Genomic DNA, 16080 nt, shown 5'->3' with positions numbered 1-16080 from the left:
CAAAATGCAACAAAAACTAACTTGGGTAGCAAAAACTCTGACAAGGGTTACAGTCTGAAAGGTATTTTATTCAGTGTGTGCCTGTGATTGAATTTCTCTTTTAGCCAAAAGGTTAGACAGCTGCCCTTTAAGCAAATATAGAATTCAAATATATTATCACTTTAATAAAAGAGTAGTGCAGAGTTCTAGATATCACCGCTTCGCTAATGCTATGAACAAAAAGAAAGCTGCAAGCCTCTGGTAAGGTGCTTACACCATCGTTGGCTCCCAAGGCCTTTTTAAGAGCATGCAAGCAAAGAAAATATTTTATTGACCTAATTTGTAAAGCTTAAGGCTGGACTATCCTTCTCCCCACAAGCTGCCTGTTACAGGATTTATTTTTCTTTTCAGGATTGTACTTTTTTTTTAAAGGTTTATTCAGGTAATAATCAGAAGCAGAACAGGTATGTGTAGCTGTTTTTGGAAGACAAATAAATAAATAAAGAAGCTGCTTGATTTTCTGGGGATAAAAAAAGTGTTTTGCAACACTGGTTTGAATTTTAATTCTGATAAAAAAGACTGTTGGGAGAGACGAAACAGGGTTTAACATTGGATTATATGAAGGTTATCTTTCCAGATTTTTTGTGGCATCTGTTCTTTCTGGCGTAGGTGATTGACATTATATGTAGATTTACACTCTTCTATATATTGTACACTAAATGAACACAAGTAGCATATTTTAAATGTCAATACCGTTGTAACGCCTCCTACTGTACTAAAAAATAGGATAATTTGCATCATGAAATCAAAGCATTGGGGGACTATACCATTTGGTGGCAAATAGCATCAGTCATAAGCTGCAGCTGGTGCCTTCTTTATGCGAATTGCAAATTGCTCAATTGCACTTTTCACACCAACAGTTCGGAAAAAAAGAATAAAAGTGACTTGTGTTCCCCATGCCCAGTCTGATTATGGAAGTGATTCCTAGAAATAACAATCCTGAAACTGGATTCTTATTAATATTGCATGGGTGTGGTGGTTTTACCATTATTTCTTAGAAAGCTACCTTTTATCTGTTTAGTTTGCGATAAGGAATAAAAGGTCAGAATTCCTTATACTGTACTCTGGCAAACATAAACTTTTATGTAGCTTCACATATTCTTACCAGAAATGCATTACAGCTCTCTAAGCTTGATCTCCATATCAATTTAAACACTGCCCTGAACCTTTAAGCTTTCATTTGTGAGGGTAGACTGGACTAGACTAAAGATAATCATGCTTGTTTCTTTTCTGAATTACTATATAATGCTTACTTTGATGGAAGGTGTGTGGCAAAGTGGTTTGCAGTGTGCAGGTGTAGAGGTGATGTGGTGCTCAGGTAATGACAAACAACAAAGTTCATGGTGAAATGATGATTTATTTATAATCCAAAAGTCACTTGACAACTGTAAATAATAATCACTGGACTGCTCACTAAAACCACAGGGTTCAGTCCCAAAATAATAATCACAGTAAATACACACACAGATCACAAACACGGTCACAAGTCCAAAGTGAGTGCTTTTAAGTGCGAGTGGTGAAACAGAATTATTTGTGAACAGTAGTGCAATGTTGTCCAGGTTTGGTGCTGGCCTTTAGCGGCAGCTCCTGGATCGTGTTAGCCGTCTAACAATGACAAACGAGTACAATTAGAACGACAAACAAACAAGCACAAAACACTAACGCTACTTTTTGGTCCTTTAGCGATTGTCTTTCATAACCACTACAAAAGGAAGATTGCTTCGTCACAGCCCTTGATATACCCTCAAGTCACACCCTCTTTGGTAGCGAGTGCAATCACGTATCCTCCAATCCATGACTGACACATCGGCTACCGCATTAAGGCAATGACTTCTGGTATTTTGACTCTGCCCCCTTTCCGGATGGCCGGCTTCCAACTGACCCTGGAATGAACTGCCAAACCATCCAGTCCGGGGCACTTTTAAACTGTTTCTAGTGTGAAAATAAAACAAGGAAGAAATTTGGAGATTCAGTCCGTTTGGTTAATTGAAGGCATTTTTCAAACAGGGGCTCAGATGGTTGCTTTGCAAATTATTACACTTGGCAACAGCATTTGGCGCAGTGTGTGTTTTACAATATTGATTTCCCTTCTAAGAAGCCTGTCTTGAGGAAGTGTTTGTGAGCTGTTTATAGTATGTATATTAATAATGTGTTTGGAAGGGTCGCTCAGTACTATATGCCAAGTGGTAAAACATCAGGTTGGTGATGGAACTTCAGGTAATAGCATGCCTGTAATCAAATACAAAGACACTGCACTTGAGGGAGCAGGAGTTACAAGAAGCATATTGTGCCAAAGAACTAGCTAGCTGTTCAATTCAGTTTAATTACTCTAATTAATACATGATACATGAAGAAAGAAGTTAAGGATAAGGACTGTGCATCAGGACATGAGTGGAATAAGTCACGATTGAAGTCATGGAGTATTGTCTTTATTGAATTTGGTCTCCTTTTTGTGATTTAAGCTTGTCCAAGACTTAAGTGTTGTCGAGCAAAGGCAGGCTGTGTTATTTTACCAGTCTTGAAGTGTCTCGTTTACTTTAGCGATAGAGGGAAAGACCCAAATCGTGTCTTGCTAAAATGCTAATGTCAACCTGTAATGAGAAGAGTGATATGGGGCTAAAGCTACTAAAAAAAACTTAAAAGGTTATTTTTTTTTCCAGTTAGAACATCTTTTTGGGAGGATAAAGGTGCCGTTAATTCAGCTACTGATAAATTATTGTTAGTGTTGATGTACTGTGGGAAGAGAAAGTTACTTGTATAGGTTTTACATTTTATTCTTTATCGTATATCGCATTAAACACAAGACATGCAAAAAAAAATTATATACTACAATGCAGTGTATCCGTTTTTAATGTAGACGCAAGAGCAGCAGCATGTTGATTGAAAGAGTTACACATTATTGTTACTACATAATGCTTTCTGAGATGGAACTTAGTTAAAACTGACATTTCTTGGTTAAAAAAAGAGAGAAAAATCACTGGCAACTCCAGCCTTTGTTCAATGGATTTGCTTGTTCTAGCTGAACATGATTTTAAAGCTAAATGCACACTGAATCTGTTTTTCGTTTCATAGACAATCGTTATTGCTTATTAAAAATGTCACCCAAGGCTAGCAGACCAATTAAAGAATGTAAAGAGTGTAATATCATTGTGAGGGATGATACCCTTAGGAAGTATATGAACATTGTAAACTCCAGAATCTATTTTAATTTAGTACATAGGTTAACAATAAAGCTAATGTTAATTAAGAAGCTCATTAATTTAGACTACTAGGTGTTATTCTTAGTTCTTTTAGAAATATTCTGTACAATGGGACCCTGCTAATGACAATTAATTAAATAAAAAATAAATTGGCTCACAAAAACTTTGATGAATGGGAAAGTGGACAGTCAAATACCATGTTAATTTGATTTTAGTTACTATTGTCTGACACAAATTGGTAATACATACACTGTACATACACATGTAGTTGCGTGACGTCTGTGTGGATACCCATTAACTACATGTATGGCTGCAACATGGAAGCATATAGCTTGGAAAATTTGTTAAATACACCATACTTACATTTTTGGTCACTCCCAATTACAGTTTCGTCCAGCTGGTCTTCAGATCTCTGACTGTATCTCTAGTTGAAACCATCCATCTAAGAATATGTTAACTGATGTTTGCAAAAACCGAGCTGAATAATTAAACTTCTGTCAGACAAAATACTGTAGCAACAGATTTAAGCCTAATTTTAGCTCTGATTAAATATGTTCTATCCATGTGTGAAGGGTGTTAATTAAGTTTCTTTTACTTGAAAAGGGTGTGTGTGTGTGTGTGTGTGTGAGGTGTTCTTGTTTGAGGGTTGAGCCATGAAGGATGGTGGTACATTGCAGTTTACAACATTAAAACTAGTTAAACCGATTTTAAAATACACTATTTTTCATACACAGACACCTCATACACAGTGCTTTTGTATTCGTATTATAGAGAGACAAATAAGATAAATGTAAACCTACAATTCTCCTGTAAGGAATCAACTTCACAACAGCATTAAGCAGCCAGTTGAGTAATTTGAGTCCATACATACTTTTTCTGGCCCTAAAAAGATTAGACACTTCCTCTCTAAAGGATGTGAATGACAATAATGGTTGTTTCCTTAAGATACTGAAAGATGGTTCCAAAAAATTGGAGCTGAGAATGCAAAAGCCTTTATGCCAACTCATGTATTAATTTCCGGGCAGTTCATGTAATTGAATCAGTGGACCATAGATTATATCCTGAAGTTGCATTCCCATTATCAGCAGGGTTAAAAGAATAGTGTACACAAATCCAATAACAGATTTGACCATTCTACAGCAGCTGTGATCATCCACTTTATGAAAACACATTCAGCATTGCACAACATAAAACAACTGGGTGTAATTAGCATAAACCCAAACTTGGCTGTTCATCATTATTGCAAAGTGTTAGCTGAGAAAAGAAAACCTAGGTCTCATTTGGTTAAAACTGAAAAGTGCAAGCCCTAGTTAAAATATATTATTAAAAAATGTGTTATTTAATGCTTGTTAGTTGCTTACACATCAATGTAACCATATACATATATATATATATAGAGAGAGAGAGAGAGAGAGAGAGAGAGAGAGAACAATACATGGGCTGCAGTGCATTATGAGAAAAGATTTAATCGAACGAAGGGATATGTAACATCATGAAATGACGCAAATCCCTGAGGTGAAATCATTTCTCGAAATGCACTGCAGCCCATATGTTATTTTTTATATTACAAGGATTTTAAAAATACGTTTAAATATGTTGTTGCTCAAAATGTTTATCAATGCTACTCCAAAAGCTCAAATTTTCAGAATAGAACATACCTTTCATTCTCACTGCTGTCTCTTTTCGTAATGCATAAATGAGAATAACAAATGTTGAATTCAGAGTATTATTGTATCAATCTTTAAAAAGACACCAAGGCACATAGTTCAAGGAAATTAGCTAAACCCCCAGCCTTACAGTCTCTGACCAAAGTCTCTGGGGATGGACCTGCCCCTTCAAACCAATGCTGCTAACACTAACAGAAAACAACAATGCAAAGAGAGAGAGAGTAGGTTTCCACAACAGCAGGCTTAATGACAAATACAAGTTTTTCGAGCATCGTTGTCAGCTGGGTCTTGAAAACGGGACATGTTGAGCTTGTGAGACAAATGGATTTGCTGATTTGATGTTAATCTTGATTGACAGAAAAAGTGCAATACTCCTACTGTATCTCTAGTTGAAACTGTCCATCTAAGAATATGTTAACTGATGTTTGCGAAACTGGGTACCCGTGCAATGCGACTTTTTGATGTCAAAATTGCAATACAACTTTTGTTTTTAGCATGGTCCACAGTGTAAATATATATGGCTGTTGGAATAAGCTTCATTTTCTATTTATTTTAATATTTTAATAATAACATTTACTTTGTATGAGGTGTGTATGTGTTTGAAAACGCATTTAACTCGTTTAGGTTGAGAATGTGTTTATTGTTGGGAGAAGGGAGTTGATTCTAAACTAGAACGGTGTTGGTTGTGTGGAGTGCATGACTATGTATGGAAGTAGACAAAACAGGAATGTCAATCCCTGAAAGTAACCACACCCAAACAGTATCCACACCCAGCAGCTGAGACAGATGTGATTTAAATGAAAGTTAGAGGCGAGTTCATTGTGTTTCCTAGTTTCTAATATTAGACTATAATGTCAACACAACATTATGTTTCATAATAGTAAATAGTTTTTTTCAAGGAATATAATATTAATAATTTTGCTGACTTTAATGCTGCTCCACTTCATCTCATGGCATTACTGACAAATTGATCTTTAACTACCAGGAATGGACTGATTAGCACTTATTTACTTGCCTATACAACCTATTAAAAATAAATCACCTTGAAAAAAATCGACAAGGAGAATTTCCTTTTCTCTGCCATTTTTCTAAGCTTATTTTTCCGCCAGCAAAGAAGGTAGTCACATGACTTTTTACATCACTTTCATTGGCTGATTTATTCTATGACGTAATGTTGCTTCTACAAAATCAGCAGTCCTTTAATACAGTCGCTTGCAACAAAGTTGCCTGAAACTTGTAGCTTGCACGCCACTTTCTACAAAAAAATATCCCTTTCTACATTTTTCTAGCAACATGTAGACTAGTGTCCCCTCGGCGTAAGTGTTATATATCAAGTTGAACATAAAATCCACACATATCGAGATGAAATAATTATTACAGAGAATGCGAACTAATTAGCATATTAATAAGAATCCAACAAGATAAGGTTGTGTACTAAATATAACTACTCAGAAAGATTAATGAGGTATAGGTGGTAATGGGGTAATGCAATCTGAACACTATCTTAACCTGACAATACTGCTAAGTAACACTGTAGCAGGTGTAGGCATGGAGCTGCTTTTGGTAAGCTAATGTCTGTTCTCATCCAGGTCACTAACAGTGGGGTAGGAAATGAATTGTGAAAATTGGACAAAAGTGCTACATTATGAAAATAAAGAATATGGCACTAGGTGTCATGAGGTTGATGAAAGTTTATAGTATTGCCAAAGTACTGGAGCACCTTCAAAAGAAGCAGGATGCTCCTCTGAGCTACAGGGGGGCAGAGGCCAACCCCAAATGTTCATTTGAGCTGCATTCCTCAACTCAACACAATCAGGACAGCAGTTTCAAGGTGCTCAGTGGCTCAGCATTCTAATTTACTAGCTCTTTTCAATTGTGGAGGCCTGGGTTCCAAGCTCAGAACCCGTGAAGTGAGTTTTTGCCATCCCAATTTATCAGTTCCAAGCACAGAACCACAATCTTCGGTTAAGAGAGGCCCAGTACTGAATAGCAGGGTGTGTTCAGGTCAGGATTAAGCTCACATGGTGCTTGCTGGCACAGTGCCTGGTGTATGGTACTCTCCTGCTGTTAGCATCCTAACTGGCAGAGTACCATCATTGCAAGAAGGGCATTTTAGAGTTAGGAAACTAACTCCTAGTGCTCACACCTCATTGAAATGAAGGGGTGTAAAATAACATAGCTGTTGTATTTTGATGCGATATAAAATGGTAACAATGGAAAATGTACAATTGAGCTGCCACAATAAGCATACTGTATTTTTTCATTTTTTTTTTTTTACTACAAGGTAGGGTTCATTAGGGGGATAATGCATATTATAAAACGGCAGGCAGGGATGCTGTTCTCTGATTGGTCAATCACACGTTCCACCCACTGAAAAATGTAACAATATCTCTACAGCTGGAGCCTCCTCACAAAATATTAATAAGAAATATGAATCTGCTAACAGTTAAACAAAAACAAAAAGGATATGAGGAAATTGAAGAAAATGGGGACTCCATGAACCCCTCCTGTTATAATAAAGCATGTTTACAACTGGAAAAAGATGCAACACTAACATTCAACAAAAAAAAAAATCATAACTCACTGAAACACTGAAAACAAACAAACAGGAAATCATGACAACTTTAATAATCCACTCTAACTGTACTTTCACTACAAAAATACATATCGAAAATGCCTGAAAACCCACCCGCTTTTTATTTACATCTTCGGCACCTCCCACAACATTACCTCCTACTCACTGGAGTATAATTGGGTATAAATGACACTGGTTCAATGATGTCGAAGCTGAGCAAAGGGCAGATTTACAAACCATTCAGTATGACCTACTGCTGTCTATTTTCTTGTAACAAGATAAATATTGGGTCACAAAAAATCCATCAGAAGCTACTGGCAAGCGAGCCACAAAGACAGAAATACATGGCACCATATCCCTACTGGCAGTGGCAACGAACCATCTATATTCAAAATGTCCTTTGTCCACACTGGAAATGACCGGAGTAAAAATCAACAACAAAAAAAAAAGACAGATAGGCTAACTCCTCCCACTGCACAAACATCTACACTCTCCTCTTTCAATAACATTACAGCAACTGCATTTTTAGCAACTGTTCGCAATAACCATTTGGAATTAATAGTTATTACTACTATTTGTAAAACAATAAATAGAGCCGCTCACCTGAACATTCTTATCTAAAAACATTGGAATGACACACCAATGAAAATCATTATAAAAGAGTGTAAGTGCCTATTTAGTATGTTAGCAAGAAACAATGATAAGTGTCGTTTTCTAATCAAATTATGGTAGTTCAGGTGTGATGTGATGAAATATCACAGCGGGGCCGGTTTAGAGGATCACCTGCACAACCATAGGTCTCTAACCCATATTACAACACCCAGTTGTACCTCAATGTATGTGTTGATGTTTACTTTTTAATAATAAGCGCTTGTTAGTACACATTCACCTTCATTTATTTTATTCCTTGTGTTTATTATACATTATTATCACACATACTACTTCATGAGATATAACATTGAAAATCAAATACAATTTGGGGGATCTTACCTTTTTGTTTTGTAATGCTTTTTAAAGGGGAACTGTCATGCAAATGAATATATAACCATTTCAATAGAAAACATGTTAACTAAAACTTTTGACGCATTTTCAGCCTCACCTTGAGCAGTATATCGTATAAACCATTAAAACAAATTAACATCAAATGTATTGGCGCGTTTTGTGTGATGTCCTGTCGTTAACTCGCTCTATAGTCACACATAGTATTCTATTGCGCGTATGTCCCATTTCTATATTATGTAGCCATTGTTTTGTTATGGCCGTCCTTTTTTGGTTTAAAGGCTCAAGCACACAAAAATACTTTCTGTTACTGTTTTTCCTTTTGTTATTTTTGTACCCGAACGCTGTGCATTCCAACATATTTACCCTGCCGGCGTTCACTGGTGTGGGTGGCAGTCAACGATATGACGTAACAGCGGCGCCAGAAAGGTTCCAATATGGCGGCGGCCTGCGTTTCCAACTGACCCAGAAAGCTGACAAAAGAATTTAAATACTGGCCAAACGCTTGACTTTTTAACAAAATTGGCGCAGCGAGACGCATTTGTTATGTATACAGAACATTTAGAGAGCCTAGTTATTTTGAGTTCATTTCCCCTTTAATATATTAAGTTTGTGATATAATTCAATATTTCCAATACTTTTTAGTGACATATCAAAATGACTTCCGATGAGGAGAAAAAGGAGAAAGTGGAGTTATGTTATTGTAGCTCCCACAATTCGTGCTCCACTATATGTTTATGTTCTTTTTTTGTGTTTATTTATTTTTTATTGTTTTGTGAGTGATATATTCCTGCTATTATAAATCTGCATATTAAACATTGCAATGGCCTATATTTATTTTCCACAGAGCCTGCCTCCTCCAGTGCAGCTGTAATGTAGCTAAAACTGTTTTTTTAATTTATTTATTTATTTATTTATTTATTTATTTATTTATTTATTTATGTATGTATTTATTTATTTTAAGTTTTGTACTGCTGAGCACTGAGCTGTGCAAACTTATCTTTTTAGGGTCAAAGAAGAAACAAAACCTCAGCCGCCACAGTAAGTAATCAATAACCTGAAAGTGCAGCAGGCTTTAAACCCTCTACCTTTGCTGTGTGCCCTGTGCTTCTTGTAGCTTCTTTGATATTAGGTGTGTTTCTAATACCTTACTAGGCTGCACCTTAGTGTCATCTGCTTCCTGACTGGCTTGTAATTTCATCCACATATAGGCTGGATGCATCTACTATGCTGTCTGCTTTTTGGACTAGTTAACTGTAAAGACTTTAAAATATATATATATATATATATATATATATATATATATATATATATATATATATATATATATATATATATTTACATATATTTACATATATATATATATTTCTCTCTATGTATATGTCTCTTTTTGTATCCTTATTGGCTGACTTCTTACCGCAGTTCCCATTCCCATTGGCTGTAGCTTTCCTGCCTGTTGATTATGACTATTATTATGATCATGATTATTATTATTATTATTATAATTATTATGATAGTATTGGATATGGTAACAGAACATTGAGCCCACAGCGACATATTTTTCTTTGGTTGTTCAGTCACATTATTTGCTTATTTAAACAGGTGGTTTCCCTTTAGTGGGATCACTGAACTGGTAAATAACGTTCTTCAGCCCCAGCAAAACCCGCAAAATGAAAAGGAGCCTGAGACGTAAGTAAGCTGTTCTACATAGACTAATTGGGGTTCCTTGTAGTGTTTAAACATACTGCAAAGTATGTTTAAACAGATGACTTGATTAGTTACCCCCTACTGTATCTCTATCCTGTATTGGACACTAGACTATCTACGCATGTAGACTACATGGGTAAATGGTATTTCTTTTAGTGCCTTTTTTTAATACAAATGGGGTTTCCATATCATTCATTAATATTATAATACTTGATTCCCCGTCGTGGCTAATATGATTTACCATCACTTCCGTGTGGCAGAGCTTCTGTTTGTGAGATGGCTTCTCTGTTTCAAAATAAACTGTGGGTGGCAAATGTGTGATTTCTCTGTGTTAATTGCTTTCTTCCACAGAATATTACAAGTATAAGTAGACCTAAGCGCTTCTCAAGTCCAAGAGCCTCCTTTTTTCTAAGTGTCTGCTATATAGTGTATTATTTTGAAAAAAAAAAAAAGAAAATTAATATAGTAATATATAATATGAAGTTATCCTACCTGCACATAACACATTTTTAAGAGCTTTGTAACATTGAAGATAAAAAATAAAATAAAATAAAAAATACCTATCTTTGAATTCCTGTTAAAACATTTTCATAGTTTCCAGAGATTTAATTTATTGAGAGAAATGTGGCCATGATTACCTTTTGACTGTACAGAACTGAGGGGCATAAGATGTGTTTCTCCCCAAACAAACTCATGCCTTATTTACAATATATAAATTATAATAGAACAGTGAAAGGGTAAGCATTGGAAGATCTGCCTCTTATTTTAGCTTACAATGCATTCAAATGAAAGACTTGAAAAATAATTTTAAATACTTTTTAAGGGAGTTGAACTTGTTTGAGGTTAATTTCAGAATAAAATACACATTTTACACAGTGTTAATGTGTAAAGTCTAAAAAAACAAATGCATTCCTGCCAGTGAACATACATGCTTTAATAATGCCAGAGTTTCACGGTTTGGTTCTCACTTGGCTTGACAAATAGCCAGTCGAAAACCATCTGTACGATGAGAGCCTGGGGCCCTCATAACTTGGTTGTGCCAGAAAAGGGGTATAATGTTATCTTAGGTAAGGTAGTCCAAGATTAGTGCTAATCAGGGATATATGTTCAAAGCATTTACACTCGACTTTAATAAACTCTAATATAGATTTTATCTCTTCAAAAATAGGAGTTAATTAAAGACTGGTTTGAAGATATACTTCTAAGTTTGAAACATCTCTGAAGAAACAAATCAACCCATCTAGTACTTGTTTCCCCGTAGGCATTTGTGTCCCTCAGTGTTCTCTGTGCTGGACAATGTTCAATTCAAATTAAATATTGAATTCTGCTTCAGTCATCTGTCTCAGTTTTAGTAATGCAGGATGGCACAGCATGTGCTAACCAGAGTTCTAACAAGAAAGAGACTCGCTCTGTCTGGAAACCAAAGCATGGAACCAACATGGAGGAGAAGGGTTACATTCAAAGTGAACAGAAGAGTTTGAAATGGAGAGTTTAGCTGCACAGTGATAAAAAAAAGCTAAAATAGGTTTGTAGCTAAAATAGGTTTGGGAAATTGTTTTTAAACCTTTAGGGACTAAATCTTTTATAATATAAGAAGTATACAATGCAGTATTCTTTATTCTGTATACACATAAAACACAGGTGTAGATCAACGTGTGCTTGGTGCCAATATATGTAAATAAAGCTCATAGGGTAGGTGGAAATAGTGGTTTGTTTCTGTCTAGATTTCTATACCTGCCTTTACGTAAATTCAGTTCTGTTTCTTAGAAGACAAATAATCCATGATTCTCTGAACATATAAAGCTGGAGGAACCTCTTTGTTATCAAATCTAAAACATGTCCCTGGAGAGGGACATATAGGCATCCGTTCATTTGTACATGCATACTTCGCATACTTTACATATATCTAGAGAACCAATTATCCAGTTGTGATGAAACTTGGTTTTCACTTTCTTTAGCACAGGAGGGTGTCAGAATGAGGTGTGTGACGGAATGCTAGTCTGTCCGTCAGCATGTAACACTTACATTGTTACATGTACATACGTATGGTGGATGTATGTCATGGTGATCTTTTACATCAGTTTTACGCAGGCTATTGATTGTATAGGTTACACCCCCAGAGGCATCTTTGAAATCATGTGGCCAACCATACACCCTTATTTTCTTGTAGAAGTAAAGCAAGGATACAATGCTTTTGTCTCTAGTTAAAGTTCATTACTATTGAAACCTTCAATGCTGCTTGAAGTGTGAATGTGCTCTCAACATCAGCGGATTCACTCTGACAGGGACCTTTGACATGATACATCTCATAGAACTATTGTGGATATCCAGCTGCTGTCTAACAGTTTTTTTTAAACAAAATTCTGTCTCTTCCCAATTATATTTAGCAGATTCAGTTTAATCCCCCCCCCAATGGAAGCAGCTTCCGCTTCAGAATGAGATCCCCTGCAGAATGACGGCTGGTAATAACAGTTGCATAACAGGCAGCCCAGAGCCTTCAGAAGCTGTTTTTGTGAGCAGCTTTAAGAAAGCCATCATAAGACATAGTAAAGTAAGAAAGTTGATAAAATTCACAGGTTGCAAGCAGATGAGGTCAGTAGTTCAACGGGGTTTAAAGCTTAAAATGCAAATAAAGGAGATTTTTTAGATATGTAAGGTAGAATCATGGGTAATTGAGATATATTTAGATATATTTATTGAGATATATAAACTACGCACATTTCAAACCATTCAAGTCTTAGGTCCATATTGTACTTTTTCATATTTAGAAGAAAAGCTTGCTGTTGTTGAAAAACACAGGTCACTAGGTTTCACATACACACATAGTGGCCTAAGATGTATAATGCCAAGTTTCCAATCTGCCACTGGGATTGAGTTGATATCGCTCCTGTTTATTTCCTTCGGCAGATGGGCTATATCAACAAGATCTGAACTGGGTCTCTGACAGTACAAGTTTTAAATACAATGTACTGTGAGAAGTCGATTCGAAGGAGGAAGTAAACTAATGAGTATCCAATGTAAGTAGGCTAGATGTGCTGAATGCTGAAAAAAATATATATTTAGGTATAATAGAGGACTTCATTATGCTATCATGAAAGTATTGAGGGTAGGCTGTGTAACGTCCAGTTGCCAATTCGATTGTGGACTGCAGATGGGACAGTTTTATGGTGCAGATGGAAACATGGCATAATCAACTACTGAGGAGCACTTGAACTCTGTAATTGGCTATTAAAATATGTTGTTCATATAGCAGTTATAGAATATGAGGTTTTTGGACAACATGACTGTAGTTAGTATGGTATTGTTGGTGTGTTTGGTAAAAGGTTAGGTCTTAAAAACATTTCTTTCCCACAACTGTCAAGACGAAAAGGTTGCAAATGGTGATTCTCTGAGAGTAGTTGGAGAAATTTAATGAAGGCACAATATCAATTAATTATATTTCATTTAAGAGTAATATCATGGTACTAGGCATAAGTGCAGGCTTATACATTTTGGCTTGGCTATCATACCTGATATAGCAGTTTTGTTGACCCTCACATACCATTAGGTGCCAATGTCTCAAAGTGAGGTATTCAGCTAAAAGCCAGCTCTGCCTTACAAGATGAAACCTATCAGTGGATAGCCTCCTGTTTGCACTAGTTTATAGTTGGTGAGTGTGTCATTCAAAGCAATACAATGTCATTAAACGGTTAATAACAACTGCAGTTACACTCATTGCCACATTTAGGTAAGATGTAATGACCAATTTGACAGGTGCATTCCATCCCCATAAAATATTTGTGCTTCTAAAAATTAGATCACTTTGTGATCTAATTTCACCTAGAAAAGTACCGTAGTGTACTGTACATGCTGACAATCAACTAAACATATTTCAAAGACAAAGGCAGATGAGTTGGTGGTTAAATATTGATTGCTGTTCGAAACATTTCATTTTTGTAAACTATAGGTATTGCTGAGCCTTCATGCAGAGAATAGGGAGTCAAAAGGTATCCTGACCTATGAATCTTTTTTTTTTCCTTTGTGTGTATCAGACATGTTTTAGGCCTTCTGTGTGGGTTAGAACAGCAATATGTTTGCTTCCGAATCGCAAGGTGTTTTTGAGTGCAGGCTTAGTCATGCTTTTGACTAGGTTACATTATCCACACAACAGGTGATGTCATTGTTCAGTTTGTACCACTAAGGCGAGGCTACTTAAAATAGAATGTGAAATCAATCGGAAAACATTGTCAGGTCTCTTTACCCCAGCATGTGACCTGAACAGAATCTCACAGCTGACATAATCATTTGGTTTCAACGTAAAATACAGGATTTATTGCATATTCTAGGTAATGTAAAACCTTGTTAACCCCCTCACATAAGTGAGTGTTATTTTGTGGATTGACCCAAATTATTTGCTCAAATACAACAAGATTTAAGTTTAATCAACTTTATTGACAGCATAAAAAATACAGAAGGCGGCAATATTTACCTATATTCCAGAGAGAGGCTGCAGCCCTTATTTCATTCTTCCTGCTCCAACAAAGAGCTTTAAATAAGCCTGTTTTATACAGCACTTGATGTTTACATCTTTCATTACTGCTTCTTTCTTTCACCCAATAGTCCTCATTATTCTGGTTACATCATTCCGTTTGCTTCAAGTCTTTATCACTTAAGCTGACAAAACAATTCTGCTTCACAGCAGCATTAGATGTCGTGGCCTTACAGGTGCTGCAGCTATTTATAGGGACTCCCTAAAACTCAGTACGTTCTTTAATAAAACTTTTATTCAGTTTATACAATATCTAATCAAGCAGTGAGTGCATGCAACCTTCTCATTATATATAAGAAAAAGGTCATGTAGGTACACAAAAATGTGAATAATTGATAAAAAATCAATTATATCAGGATGTTTCGGACTACAAGTCCTTCTTCAGTGGGATGGAAAATGGAGTGCGAAAGTGAATTCTATAATTTCTAATTGTTCTATTGAAAGATATAAATTAAAGTAGAGATTCAGCTTAATAAAACAACACATTATTACATAGCATGCATAACATGAAAAATAACATGCAAAAACGAATTTCATACTTTGACAAAAGTATTTGGGCAACCAACATATTTTGTATGAAACCCATTTGTTGCTAATTATTGACAATTATCATGATTGAAAACCAACACCTGATGATAATTATAGAATAAATAAATACATAATCATCAAGTGCTGAAAAATACATTGGAAATTTGTGATTAAAAAAAGCAACACAAATGGTTAAAACTAAAAGTACAGCAACAATCTCAAAATGGCAGTGATACAACTAAACGAAAAAGGAGAAACTACCAGAAAAATAGCAGAAAGACTCAGTTTGCCAAAAGCACTGTGTGGGCTATTATTGACAAACACAGGAGAACAGGAACTACTGCAACCAGCTCCAGGTGTGGAAGACCAAGAAAGATTTCTGCAAAATCTGGAAGAAGAAACGTTCGAGCAGCAAAATCCTCGGATTACTGCAAAAAAATTCACAAGCGAACAATACCTTAACAAGATGAATGTCAGATGAATCCAAAATATAACCTTTTTCACCAAGAAAGCAACAATATGTTTGGAGGAAGGGAGGAGAAGAATTTAAAGAAATGTTCTTCATGCCCAGTGTTAAACATGGTGGAGGTTGTGTGATGGTTTGGGCTTGTTTTTCTTCCTCAAGCACTGGCAACCTCTGTATTGTAGAAGGATCAACGAATGCTGCAAAATATCAAGATAATTTGCACTCTCATTTGTTTCCTAATGCTAGAGGGCTTATTGGACGGAAGTTTGTATTACAGCAGGAAATGACCCTAAGCATTCTGCAAAGTATACAAAGGAATTTCTGAAAAAAGGAAGATTACAGTTATGGATTGGCCATCTCAGTCCCCAGAC

General features: G+C 35.9%; 1 protein-coding gene across 27 annotated transcripts in view; it reads left to right on the top strand.

The window, feature by feature from the left end:
- rims2a (regulating synaptic membrane exocytosis 2a) overlaps positions 1–16080 on the top strand; it is a 281737-nt gene that overhangs the window by 25235 nt on the left and 240422 nt on the right. For 23 of the 27 annotated variants that reach the window (XM_059022394.1, XM_059022415.1, XM_059022392.1 and 20 more), the window contains exons 2-3: positions 9489–9521; positions 10083–10169. The exons of the other annotated variants lie outside the window; for them this stretch is intronic. In XM_059022394.1, the coding sequence (XP_058878377.1) occupies positions 9489–9521; positions 10083–10169 (120 nt within the window). The remainder of the gene's footprint in view (positions 1–9488; positions 9522–10082; positions 10170–16080) is intronic. 27 annotated transcript variants of the gene reach the window in all.

The sequence above is a fragment of the Acipenser ruthenus genome, chromosome 4 (assembly GCF_902713425.1).
Source record: "Acipenser ruthenus chromosome 4, fAciRut3.2 maternal haplotype, whole genome shotgun sequence".
Taxonomy (NCBI): Eukaryota; Metazoa; Chordata; class Actinopteri; order Acipenseriformes; family Acipenseridae; genus Acipenser; species Acipenser ruthenus.
This window is presented reverse-complemented; position numbering and strand designations above follow the sequence as displayed.